This window comes from Topomyia yanbarensis, chromosome 3 (assembly GCF_030247195.1).
Source record: "Topomyia yanbarensis strain Yona2022 chromosome 3, ASM3024719v1, whole genome shotgun sequence".
NCBI classification, from domain to species: domain Eukaryota; kingdom Metazoa; phylum Arthropoda; class Insecta; order Diptera; family Culicidae; genus Topomyia; species Topomyia yanbarensis.
Window position 1 is genome coordinate 320,019,847 of NC_080672.1, and position 13,915 is coordinate 320,033,761.

At 35.6% G+C, this 13,915-nt stretch overlaps 1 protein-coding gene across 1 annotated transcript in view; it reads right to left on the reverse strand.

Annotated features, from left to right (window-relative positions):
* Positions 1 to 373: 373 nt before the first annotated feature.
* Positions 374 to 13,915, reverse strand: part of LOC131691657 (cuticle protein 7) — a 78,243-nt gene continuing 64,701 nt past the window's right edge. The window contains exons 3-4 of the mRNA XM_058978219.1: positions 874 to 1,066; positions 374 to 793 (exon numbers count right to left, since the gene is read on the reverse strand). Coding sequence (XP_058834202.1) covers positions 687 to 793; positions 874 to 1,066 — 300 coding nt within the window. The 3' untranslated portion in view covers positions 374 to 686. The remainder of the gene's footprint in view (positions 794 to 873; positions 1,067 to 13,915) is intronic.

Below are 13,915 nucleotides of genomic sequence, written 5' to 3' on the forward strand. Positions count from 1 at the left end.
CCCCGCGCTCGGGAGGAAACACCCCGCCTTCCCTCGTCTCTCCCGGCGGCCATGATATTACGGCATGCTTGCAACTCTTCGCCAATCGCTACTAATTTATTGCCGTTCGACGTGGCCTGCTTGAGTCGATGCGATACGACAGCATTTCTTTGAAATGACTTCTAAATACTTTTGCCTGCGCTTTACACCCATTTCAATAGCCTATACGAGTGTGAGAACATTCAAACGATTCCAATCTTTTCCATTGGTACAGAGCCGCGCAAGCTCGGCTTAAAACTAGCAGACCACATAAATTCTCCAGCCTAACTAAACGATAATGCCGACCCAAGGGCTTGAATATTCAATAAACTAGACTTATTTTGTTCTTCGGTTGACATTAAAATTACTTTATTTACATTATCTCGAGTGACGGTGGCGACAGATTTCGGTTAGTTTTTTTTCTCTTTTCATTCCGGTTATTTATTCAATTGAACGACATGGTTTTGTTAGTGGAAAGGAGGTTAAATAAGACTTTAACGGGTCACTCGCTATAGCCCCGAAGAAAGTGCATCTCGTTGCACAATATTATACTCGTGACAAGGAGCGTCGTAAAGAAGAAGTGCTGACTTGCGTACCTAACTGTCCAGTTGTCGGTTAGTCGTGTGGTACTGAGACAGTAAAGTTTGATATCGAAGTGCAAGATGAAGCTAGGATTTATTGCCGCTTTGCACGAAAGCAACCGGCTGGGTGTTCCACACCGGCTGCGGAGGCTGGGCCCGTTTCCCACTGTAGATGTTATACTGCGAAGAACTGCCTGTTGAATAAAATAAAAAAGTAAAATGAATGGTAAGTGTGATTATACTGATGTTTGGAAAAGATGGATATTTGTTTCACCTGGGGCGGTTGTTTTGATGACCGTCCGGAAGCCGCTGTCTCCTTCAACCTCGTAATGTACCGTGCGAACGTATCCTCCGGGATCCAGAACTCCATAGCCACCGTGCACGTAGTCACCGCGACGATCTTCCCAGTGATCTAGAGAAACGCCGGACTGTGGATGGTCAATGTAGTATCGGAACGAGTAGTGGATCTGGAACGACATGATTTGATTTATAATGCGCCCAAAGAAAACTGCGGTTTTGTTTTAAAAATATGTGTGCGAGTTCTAATACAGATTCTTTTTGTACATCACAGTTCTGGTTTCAAAAACCAGTCATCATATGTACGAGTCCCAATCAAGTAGAATCATACCACCAGTCCTGAAATATCTTGCACACTAAGAAACGGTTGCAAATATGTCGAAATAGAAGATCAAGTTCCGCTGCGGATTGTAGTACCAAGGCTTCGTCTTGATTATATTATTCTATTTTTTATTGAACTACTTCGCATATCCATTTCGAGACAAGCTCCAAAGTGCAGTAAACAGGCATTCAATTGATACCAGTTGTTTATGAAGGTTGCAAACGCATCATTGCTGACGCAATATTTGGCAAAATTGAATAACAAAACCATCAGCGCTCCCATTTGGGTATGTTTTGAATCTGGAATAAAATCACGCCATGGAAGTAGTAGCTATCGAGTGCAATTGACATTTCGTTTTTGAAGGATTTTTTTTTCATTTAAATTGTTATTGATAATACGAGTTATTTGTGGTTTACCAGAGTAAAGCCATTTAAAGATTACCACTATGAAGTGAAAGTTATATTTAGGTCAACACTCGTTGTTTTTAGATATTGTGAGTAGGGGAACATGGGGAGACTTGACCAGGTTTTCAGCTAAAACTGCATAAATCTCTAAAAAGGCATGCAATCCCTCTAAAGTCATTGAGATACAATGTGCAAAGTTATTGTGCGTTTTCATGATTTTTTGCAGAATTTTTGGATTAATTTTTGAAATGTTACAAAAGTTTTTCTGAGATTGTTTTTTTGTTTGGTCAAGTCTCACCACAGTGGGGAGACTTGACCAAGAGAATTTTGAAAAATCATAACAAAAAATAATAACAAAAAACATACTGTAATTATTTTTTTCCATATTGTCGCGATGCTTAGGTAGTAGTAAAAAATATAAAAAGGTTGCATTTGGTAAATTTCGATTTTTTTAATGCATTTCTTTTTAAGGATTAACTGTACTGCTAGCATTGCATGTTCACACGTCACGAAATCAGTCGTACTACTGCTAACTTTGTTTACTAATTATAAAATATATAGACTTATGTTTGAGGTGGGATGTTTTTATGGCGTGATTAACATTAACAGTAGATACCAAAGCATAATAAATATTAGGAATGTTTTATCTTTCTTCAGCTAATTGCCACTTGGTCAAGTCTCCCCAACATTAGTTATTGCGTTCAATGTCATTCAAATTCTAGTGATAACTATTCCAATGTTCCAATTTATGTTAAATCATTTCACTGCTTCACAAAGATTAAGATGGTATATTAGTACAATAATAGTAATTAGTAGTCGAGTAGATATGTCCATCCAAAGTTTGATAAAAAATTAAATCATTTAATGCAAATTTATTAATCACGTAATATTTTCTATCAGGAAAGAATTTTTCATTCCAAACTTCTAAAATTACTTTAAAGGATCGAAACAAGTATAAAAATATTTAAAAAAAAAAATTAAGAATCGAATAGAAGTCACCATAGACAAAAATAGAATTTTGCGCTTGGTCAAGTCTCCCCATGTTCCCCTACCATAAAAATATCAGGATATATCTTAGCAAGCAATATGATCTGAACCATAACAAAGGGGATGAACGGATGCACAGTGTTTTTTTTCAAATTCGTGCGATCTATTAATTACGCCTAAACCGTTAAATTTGGATCAATGACGTTTTCCAAGGAATTTATCGACACTATAGCCTTTTCTTATGGTGTTGTTATTTTAATGATTAATCTCTCCAAAAGCAAGATATATTTATCAACTTTCTTACAAGCGAAATATTAAAATTATGTCTTCGGCAATGTTGTAAAGCAAGCATTTGCCAACAATTTCGCTGAAGGCACAACGTGTTCATCTTTAATATCTTCGACATTATCGCTCGTTGTTCGTGGATGATTCCTCTAAAGCCATTTTATTGATATAACTTTTGAAATAACATTCTCTCTCGAGATGTTCTGTAAAAAGCTTTGAAGCTCAAAATGAAAAACTTTCTATTTTACAACAATGACTTACCTCGTGTGTCATGTGGCATATTAAAAAAATAAAGAGTTTGAAATGGTGATTGGTTGTTAGCGGGAAAACGGCTGAGATTACGTCAATAGTGTTTTTAGACTACTCATCAAAAATAGCAAGGTTCATCATTTGCTGATTTGATATTCATGATTAATCTTCCTATAAGTGAGATTTTCCAACAATTTTTTTTGTGAAAAAATGATCTAACGTCTTTGGAAAAGATGCAGATAGCTTTTACGAATATCTTCGCTGAACACAATAAGTCTTTTTAAATGCGTTAGAAGTTATAGCTCGTTATGTTTGGATGACCCCCAAAAATATTTTTTTTAAATAACTTTTCTATTATCATTCCTGAGTAAAGCCATGTCAAGTGATCCTCGAATTTTTCGCAAAATCACCGATCTTCATGAGGTATATTTTATTGTATAGGGATTATGGTGATTAGCTTTTGGTATAAATATTTCGTTACAATTCCTTTTTCTCTTCAAGATATTAACCCTTAAACTTTATTGCATGATAAAATTGAAAATTTTATATCTCAAAAACTACTGAAGATAATTCAATGAATTTTTGCACACTCATGCAATGATATTTGCACTATCTTATAAAAATGTTTTTACTTTATAATTGTGTGAATAACGGTACTTTGCATCTATTTAAAATTTTCAATTGTATTTTTTCTTGTGTTCTTCACGCTAAAATTTTTTAAAACGTATGTCAAATTATGCGGAAATCTTTCACCTTCAATAATCTGTATTGATATTTTTTCATTTTTGTTCCTATCGAGAGTTATGGAGGATTTTGTAACAATGCGCTCTTTCAACGCACGGCCCACTTTGATGCAATCCGCGAGAACGTTCATATTGGCAACGTCGCAACGTCCTAATGCGCATCGCTTTGAAGGAGCGTATCTCATGTTCAAAAATGGCATCTCTGAAGTTAAAGCAAAAAGACAAGCTTTTCTTTATGGATAATTGAAAGTGATGTTTTCTGTATAATTTACTTGCTCTTTAGCGTTATTATATTGTTCAGGAGTTATTTAATTTTCTGTCACTCAATACCTCGGACAACCGCACTCGGATGTTGCCAGCCGATGAGCAAAGTTGAGCAGAGGGTATGTTTTAAGCTGCGTTGACATATTTTTTGCAAATTGACATACTTCACCACGTTTTATTTCCAGTTGGTTCTGTCTGAGAGGTAGTACGGTATATTGCGAATCTTTTCTTAAATCCACATAGCGACTTTTCAGCCATGCGCCATCGGGTCGTGCGTTAAATTACGCGCTCATTTTGTTTTTGTTTTTGTTTTTGTTTCGATCGCACTTGGGTGTTTCCCATATAGAGACAACTCGCGAAATGCTATATTATCCCCAAATAGACAATATTTGCTCAAAAAAACATTCGATTGTTTTATGTTATAAATATGGGTCGATCACACGAATGATGTATTCCGTAAAAAAAAATTCATAAATATGTTCGTCGTATCTTATTTTTGTGGCATCCATGTGGAGTGATAAATTTAAAAATTATATTGGTCAACACAAATGTAGCATATGTCGTAATGGGCGCAAAAAATACAACGAAAATATATGTGGGCATGAATAAAACACAATTTTCGTTAAATTTTCAATTTTACATCCCATGTTTATAGTAAATGGTTAACGCGTTTAAAATATAGAAAAATTTAACGTTTAATTTTTCTTCTTATGGTGTTTGCCAAAGTAATGGAACTGGAATATTCGATGACTGAACAGGTACATGCGGAAAACTATAACGATGATTTTAAAATAAAGATCGTTGATGATTAAATGAAATTTGACAAAAATAAATAATATCTTACCAGAACTTGGAGAACCACCAATTAACAGAATTAACAGAAGCAATAGTGATAAAAAAAACCCCAACATCGATGCGATTGAACAACAGATTTTATGTAAACTTTTTTCAAAAGACATCGTTGTTTAAAAGTAATATCACTCGCGAAAATAAAAACGTGAAATAAAATGCTGTTGGCATAAGATTTTCAATTTTCATATATTAATGTTGCAGACTAAAAATGAATTTGGATATAACGTAGATGTATTTTGACCAACAGAAGTGTTTTTAAAGATGTTAATTGTTAGTAACATTAAATTATAATAATAATAAATATATTAAACAACTATAATTTTTGTTGCGCACTTCGGTCAAAAAAATTTATCGCATCTCAAAATAAACGGAAAAAATGACCTTCGATAATCCGTATTGAAAAGTTTGCCTTTTTGCGCTAACCGAGAGATGTGGTTTCTTATAGTCATGCGATGCGCACTTCCCATGCGATGCGCATTCTGTGGTTGCGACGTGCGACGTTGCCAATATGAACGTTCTCGCGGGTTGCATCAAAGTGGGCCGTGCGTTGAAAGAGCGCACTGTTACAAAATCCTCCATAACTCTCGATAGGAACAAAAATGACAAATTATCAATACAGATTATTGAAGGTGAAAGATTGCCGCATAATTTAACATACGTTTTGAAAATTTTTAGCGTGAAGAACACAAGAAAAAATACAATTGAAAATTTAAAATAGATTCAAAGTACCGTTATTCACACAATTATAGAGTAAAAACATTTTTACAAGATATTGCAAATATCATTTCATAAGTGTACAAAAATTCATTGAATTATCTTCAGTAGTTTTTGAGATATAAAATTAACAATTTTATCATGCAATAAAGTTTAAGGGTTAATATCTTAAAGAGAAAAAGGAATTTTAACGAAATATTTATACCAAAAGCTATTCACCATAATCCCTATACAATAAAATATACCTCATGAAGATCGGTGATTTTGCGAAAAATTCGAGGAACACTTGACATGGCTTTACTCTCCTATGGGTTTCATATATTCTACAAAGTTATTTCAATCGTCAAAATACAGTTTTTATTGACGCTTAATTTTTCTTTTTCGAGTATTTTCAAAGATATTTGACATTTTGAAAAATAGTAGTTTTTTTTTCAAATCATCTATAACTCTACTGGAGACAACGATAAACAAGTGAACTATATTGAATTTTTATAGTGTTGAGGTAGTATTTCTAATTGCAATTAAAGCTGGCTGCTTTCCTTTGGAAAAATATGCATCTTAATAAGCCGAACAACTTTCTAGAACATGCTGAAGCTTTGTCTACGATAGTTAAGAAGTTATGTTGAATAAAAGTTTTTTAGGGGTCACTCACAAACAACGGTCAATAACTTCGAGTGTACTATATATTGATTTTTTGTCTTCAGTAAATATGTTCGCATACATAAGTTCTTTGACATTTCTGAACACTTTATATTGTTTTGCATACTTCGAATAAGTTTGTAACAAATATCTCACTTCAAGGAGGATTAATCACTATTACTATATCATCAAAATGAAGGTCTTGAATCGTCATAAAACGAAGATATCATTTCTGTACGCTTTACCGTTTTCGACCCCCAAAAATATTTTTTTTAAATAACTTTTCTATTATCATTCCTATGGGTTTCATATATTCTACAAAGTTATTTTAATCGTCAAAATACACAGTTTTTATTAACGCTTAATTTTTCTTTTTCGAGTATTTTCCAAGATATTTGACATTTTGAAAAACAGTAGTTTTTTTTCAAATCATCTATAACTCTACTGGAGACAACGATAAACAAGTGAACTATATTGAATTTTTATAGTGTTGAGGTAGTATTTCTAATTGCAATTAAAGCTGGCTGCTTTCCTTTGGAAAAATATGCATCTTAATAAGCCGAACAACTTTCTAGAACATGCTGAAGCTTTATCTACGATAGTTAAGAATTTATGTTGAACAAAAGTTTTTTAGGGGTCACTCCCCTCGGCATGATACTGTACCTTGATGTGGTCCGGGGGCTTTTCCACCTAAGCAGTATTACAGTGATTATATCACAGAAACTTGGGATACGATTAATTTCTTTTTAGTTAAGCTACATTGTGTTCAATTTTAGTACTTAACTTGGCAACCTTTATTATTCACTGCCATGGTCAAATAATATACAATGTGGGTTTAGGGCCCAATTCTCTGCAGGCACCCTTCTTTTGTTGCTATATTTTCAATTAGATCCATGTTAACACTCACTAACACAAATTGCTTATTCTCTCATATACACTAACAATCTCTCATTTCAAACGTACAAACGTGGCCTACGCGATAACACAAACCTGGTCACAAATACGAACGCCCGCGATCTCGCCAATATTCAAACACCCCGATTGATTAGGTGAACGTTGGAACCTAAGAACCTAAGCTCGCGCAATCATGAATTGGTCACGTCCGGAAGTCTCCGCCCTTGATCCTAGCAGCCCAAATTCATGCCTTTAGTTGGACCAATAGAAATAAAAACTAGACAAGACGTCCACGCGTGATCATTGAAAAATAATGCGTCCACGCGAAGTTACATACATAGGGTAAGGTGGGGCAAATCCGACCTAGTAAATGGTTTTATCTGTAAAATGCTCGTTTTACATCCGATCAAGTCGTTTTATATACCAAATTAAAGGCTAGACTCCTGGGCAACTTTCTGTATATAGCCTTTTATTTGGATTTTGGGAATATCGTGAGATACAAGCGTTTTATAAAAATGCTCATTTTTGCTTTTTTCAAAAATGGTGGGGTAAACCCGACCGCCTATGTTTGTGGTTGATTTTGTGCAGATATTACTCAAATTTTATGGTTTTTCAATGATAAATCAATGAATGTTGTGTTATTGAATTGTAACATGAAGAAAATGGAGTTCAATGTCAATCTTGGAATGCTAAAATCACGAGCAGTAGCACATAACGATATTCCCGTTTGCATCGGAGCAATTGCTCGACGAATACTATAATCATCACGTTTTTTGTGTCTTTCGTTTGTCATTATGAGCCATTTTGCATAAAAGCAATCAATAATAACAATAAAAATATATTTCAATTTGATAAATAAAATTTTTCTTAGCAAAAAAGCGGTCGGATTTACCCCAGTATTTAGAGGTCGGATTTGCCCCACCGCGTCATTTTTCATTACGATGCAATTAAAAAAAATATATGAAAAAGGTTGAACTAAATTCATCTATGCACTTTGTAGGACTTAAATCAAAGAATTTAAATCCACTTACATTTATTATGCAATCATTTTTACAATCAGAAATATCCTGTAGTTAATGATGCACAAAAGTCAAATCAAAAGTTGTAAAAACACACTTTTTGTCGTATGAGCATCTCAATGTAGACTTATAAAATACTGTTATACCACCATTATGATTATTTTCGATGCTCTACACGATAACATTGATATTAGTTCGTGTAGTGCTTCTGATTTTCGGTAACAGAGGGAGGTCGGGTTTACCCAACGGTCGGATTTGCCCCACCTTACCCTACTAGTACACGCGACAAAAACGTCCACATACAACCGCTCGAGTCCTTCGCGATCATCCACGCACGACCACAGCCACGATCTCATAAAAAGTATAACACCCCGGTGACTAAGTGAATGGTTTAGCACTTATAAATTAACAATCCCGGTCTCGAGAGTGAACCTCCAAATGCCCGTGTTCGCGCGATCATGAATCGGTTTCGTCCGGAATCCCCTATTCTCGGCCCTAGTAGCATAAGTCCAATGCCTTCAGGTGGACCAATCAAAAATATAATGCTCATATCCACTAAACTACATAAAAATCGAATGTATACACACAAAGTCACATACACGCGAAAAACAAATATAAAAATGCTTGAGCCCTTCGCGACCATCCACGCAACCTATACTCGCGCTCTTTCAGACATTATAACATCCCGGTGATAATTTGAACGTCTCAGCACTTGTAATCACTCAAACGCAGTCTCAAGCGTGAACCTACAGTCCCCCGTACTCGCGCATTCATGAATCGTTCACGTCCGGAAGTCTCTATCCTCGATTCCAGAAGTCTAGGTCCACGCCTTAATTGAATCAATTAACTCTACAGCTCCAGTAGGACAAATCTCGAAAAAAATCGGAATATTATTAATACTCAATAACAATACTAACTCTTCTCTTTATTTTATTTTTATTTATTTTCGGTCTCATGCGTTATATTCTTGTGATGACTTTTTCGAGCTCATACATCCAAGAAGAGCAACATTGCTGCCAACAATGATTCTTCTCTGCCATCAGACGTCGCCAGGTTTTAGAACAATGGAGATGTATTCTCATACTCGATGGAATCAGATAAGTAGGAACGATCAACAAACTGCAAGTAGTATATAACACATTTCTTATTTTAACGTATAAATTATTATTCGCATTAAAATATTATTTACAGGCTCCACACATATCTCAACATACACAAATAAACAAATGCTTGACAGGTGACTAGGCCAAGTGCATTCACTCGTAGGATCTATCATTTCGATGATCGCCTTGATTCTACGAAACCAGTGCACAAGTAAACTGACATAAGCTAGTCTCATCTGGTGAATGCATGTAACCCGGAAACTTCAGACACGACAGGACGAGACGGACAGACTGGACTCTACGAGGTCTAGTTCAGAGTTTTCGGGCATTCTGCAATGCACGGTTAGCGACCTAAAAAAAAGAAACATTCGGCATGTTATTTTTCCTTTTATTACTATATCTTAAGTTAGGTTCATACTCATACTCACTAACACAATCAATAGCATATTCTCCCATATACACTCACATCCAAAGCGCACAAACGCCCTTAACTTTCGCGATAACACAAACCTGATCAAAAACGCGAATTTACATTACAATTTCAACCATCCACACTCACCTACGCTCGCAATTTCGCCAACATTAAAACACCCCCTTACTTAAGTGAACTTTTCAGCACCTATAACTTTACAACCGCGGTCTCAAGCATTAACCCACCACTCGCGCGATCATAGATGTTCGGAATTCTCTACTCTCGACTCATGCCTTCAGTTTGACCAATCAAAAATGATGCATATTCACCAAACAACACGTTCTTCTACCATACACTAAAATTAATTATCATATTCACGGTCCGCGCGCGATCGTTCAAAAATACACGTGAATATACGAATGGCCACACGAATCTAAAATCGAATTTATGCACGCAAAGTTAGAGACACGCTAGCATTCAAATGCTCGAGCCTTTGGCGATCACACTATTACACAATTAGTAAACGCCCACGCTAACCCATACAGATATGCACTCCTGGACTCGAACGCTAAAAACCACACCTTCCACGCATACACCACCCAGGACTGAACATTAGATTCATACATACACGCAGAAAAAAATAGAATATTTAAACCAAAAATATGTGTTGTTGAATCCAATCATTTATTGTTTATCACTTTAACAAACAAACTTATTGGTTTGAAAATATTTTTTTATTAGAACAACAACAGGTTTTTGCTTTCAATAAATACATTTTTAGTATCAATGATTTTCTTTTAATTTCAATAAAATAATTATTGAAAAACGGAACGATAATTTTGTTTTGTTGAAACAATAAATAAATTTTATTGAATTCAATAAATAATTTTATTGTCTCCCGACCAATAATTTGATTTATTGAATTTAATGCATAATTTTATTGAACCTACAAATCTTTTTTCTGCGTGTACAAAGCAACAAGTAATAATTACAGGTATTCGTCTGGCAACCGGGGAAAGTACATCTCAAACGCAGAACTTGTCATTTCAATGATGGCCTTGGATCTGCGTTGCCTGTGTTCAAGGCACCATAGCTTTGTCCATCAGGTCAAGGATGTATGAAACCCGCTAGCCACCACCCTCGGCCCTAGCTGTCCATAAAGGGATAAAAAAAAGTTTTTTAGGGGTCACTCACAAACAACGGTCAATAACTTCGAGTGTACTATATATAGATTTTTTGTCTTCAGTAAATATGTTCGCATACATAAGTTCTTTGACATTTCTGAACACTTTATATTGTTTTGCATACTTCGAATAAGTTTGTAACAAATATCTCACTTCAAGGAGGATTAATCACTATTACTATATCATCAAAATGAAGGTCTTGAATCGTCATAAAACGAAGATATCATTTCTGTACGCTTTACCGTTTTCGCGTGAATAATTTTTCGCACGCTTTGGGCGAAAAAAAAACACCAAAGACCTCCTACGGATCTTTGACATTCCAACAGATAAGGGGTGTTTCACATCAAATTGCATCGCGGAGAAATCGCTGTAGAGGATTACCTAGTGGACCGATTCTTTTAAAACTTTCAGACAGTAAAATATATTCCATAAGCTTTTGCCATATTTATTTCATTCAGATTCAATACCATAACCGTACGCTCGCACCTTAAGCTTAGCTCCACTCATTAGGTTCTGTACAACATCTAGTTGCATCTTCTTATGTAGGTACGGAAACCCACTTTTTCCTTTTATCAAATTTGAGGGTTCATGTTCTTGGGAATGAACGTGACCCCGTTAGCTTCGTCCCACTCCAGGACATTTGAATAGTGGCACGAAGCTAGATCCGTCCAGAGGATCGTAGCGCCCTCTTGTTGTTTCAACAGAGAAGGTAGACACTTCTGTAGACACTCCTTGGGGTAGATCTCCCCGTTCACAGTACCGGTAGTCGCGAACGGCGCACTTCGTTTGCCACGTGAGCAGATCGCTGGCCAAATCACCAAGAGCATCATATCACGTCTTTTATGATTCCTCGACGCTCGGATTATCAGCATAATCTTAAAACGGGAATTGACACACGTAAAATGTTTTTCCAACAGGAACAGTTGTTTAATTTAATCAAGACGCAAACGGATTCCAATCTTCGAGTGGCTGCCGACATTAAAAAGTTGAACGTCATTTAATGAACTGTTCGACAACATTGATCACCAGCTAAAATAAACGGTGACTAATGTAAATAATATTACCTGCGCGAAAGTTGATTATGCGGTGTCCACATTATCGCGCGCTATGGAAAACGACGTGGTCAATAAGGCCGATGAGCTCGTTGTTTTGAAAAATCATATAGCGTTTTTTATTTATTTTATTCAACATATCCATGGAATCCACAAGGAAGCGCATTGAGTAGTACGTGGTGGAGCTCACTACTGACCTGACCCGTGAGCTATAGAAATATGCTGCGAAGTTCAGAATTTGAGCGTCATAACCATTGATATGGCGTCGTTTCTGCCCGTGATGCTCTTGACGAAATAAAATCACAAGCGACGATATTTTAGACGAAGTAAGGGCAATAGCCGCGACAATTAGTTCCCCGGAAGCCAGCGTTTGCTCGTTTGACACCTGCGGTGTCTCCCCCTAGCCTGATGGACGAATTGACCGTCGTTTCAAATAAAACTGATATCTCAGGTTCGCAGCATAATCAAGTGGCAAAAGATGGATGGAAGAAAACAGGGTACAAGATACAGCAATATCAAAAGTAATAACAACTACAACAATAAAGATAGCAAGTGCAATAAGAACAGGAACCGCAATAAGTATAACAATAACAATAACAATAACAATAACAATAATCACAACTTTAACCAAAATAAAAATAACAACAAAAACAACAGCTACAAGTCCAATAATACCACCAACAACTTCAATAGAAACAGGCACAACATAAACAATAACGACCACAACGGAAACAGAAACAACAACATTAACAGCAGTAACAACAACAATCACAGAATTAGCAACTACAACAATAACAACAACAGAAATAACAGCAACCACAACGAAAACAGGAAAAAAAGAAAACAGAAACAGCAGTTACAGCAACAACAACAGCAACTACAATAGAAACAATAGTGGTCTTAAAAACAATCACCATAACAATCAACATAATTGTTCATCTTGCTCCTGTGAACGTTCGTGTTTTCGCCAATTTTAACGCACTTCTCAGAGGCAGACCAGGACAAACATGACACAGCTGGTAACAGTACAATAGTTTTAGATAATATTTTTACGCATAACGAATCACAACCAACTTCTTCGAAAGCTACTGAAATTTTGGTTTACTGTCAAAATTTTAATAGAATGAGGAGCGCCGTAAAGATGAACGAAATCCATAAGAATATTTTAGGCTCCTCATTTTCGATAATTCTAGGTACCGAAACAAGTTGGAATGAGGATGTAAAAAGTGAAGAGGTTTTGTTAATGTTTTTAGAGATGATAGTAATTTACGACTAACCCAAAGAATGTGAGGTGGAGGAGTTCTCATAGCAGTTTCATCTATATTTAATGCCGATCTTATTGTTTTACCAAAATTCAAAGAATTTGAACATGTATGGGTTAAAGCACATATCGCTGATGAAATCCACATTTTTGTCTCAGTGTACTTTCCAGCGGATCTAGCTTGCAAATCAACATATGAGATTTTCTTTCAAGCAGCTGAAGAAATAATCTCTAATCTTCCTCCAGAATTTAAAGTTCATATTTATGGTGATTTTAATCAGCGCATCTTCGATTTTATTCCTGACTCTGAAAATGGGAGTATTCTACTTCCTGTCGTTTGTGAAAACGAAACATTACAATATATGTTTGAGAAAATTGCATTGCTAGGGCTCAATCAATTAAACTATATAAAAAATCAACACAATCGTTATTTAGATCTGCTATTAACAAACATTAATGAAGATTTCTGGGTTGATGAATCTCATTCTCCCTTATGGAAAAATGAAACCTTTAACAAAGCAATAGAATTCTCTAATTTTGTGCACAAGAATCATAATTCCATTGATTGTGACTTCGAGGACGTCTTCGATTATAGAGAAGCAAATTATGAAAATATTAAATATAAATTAAGCAGT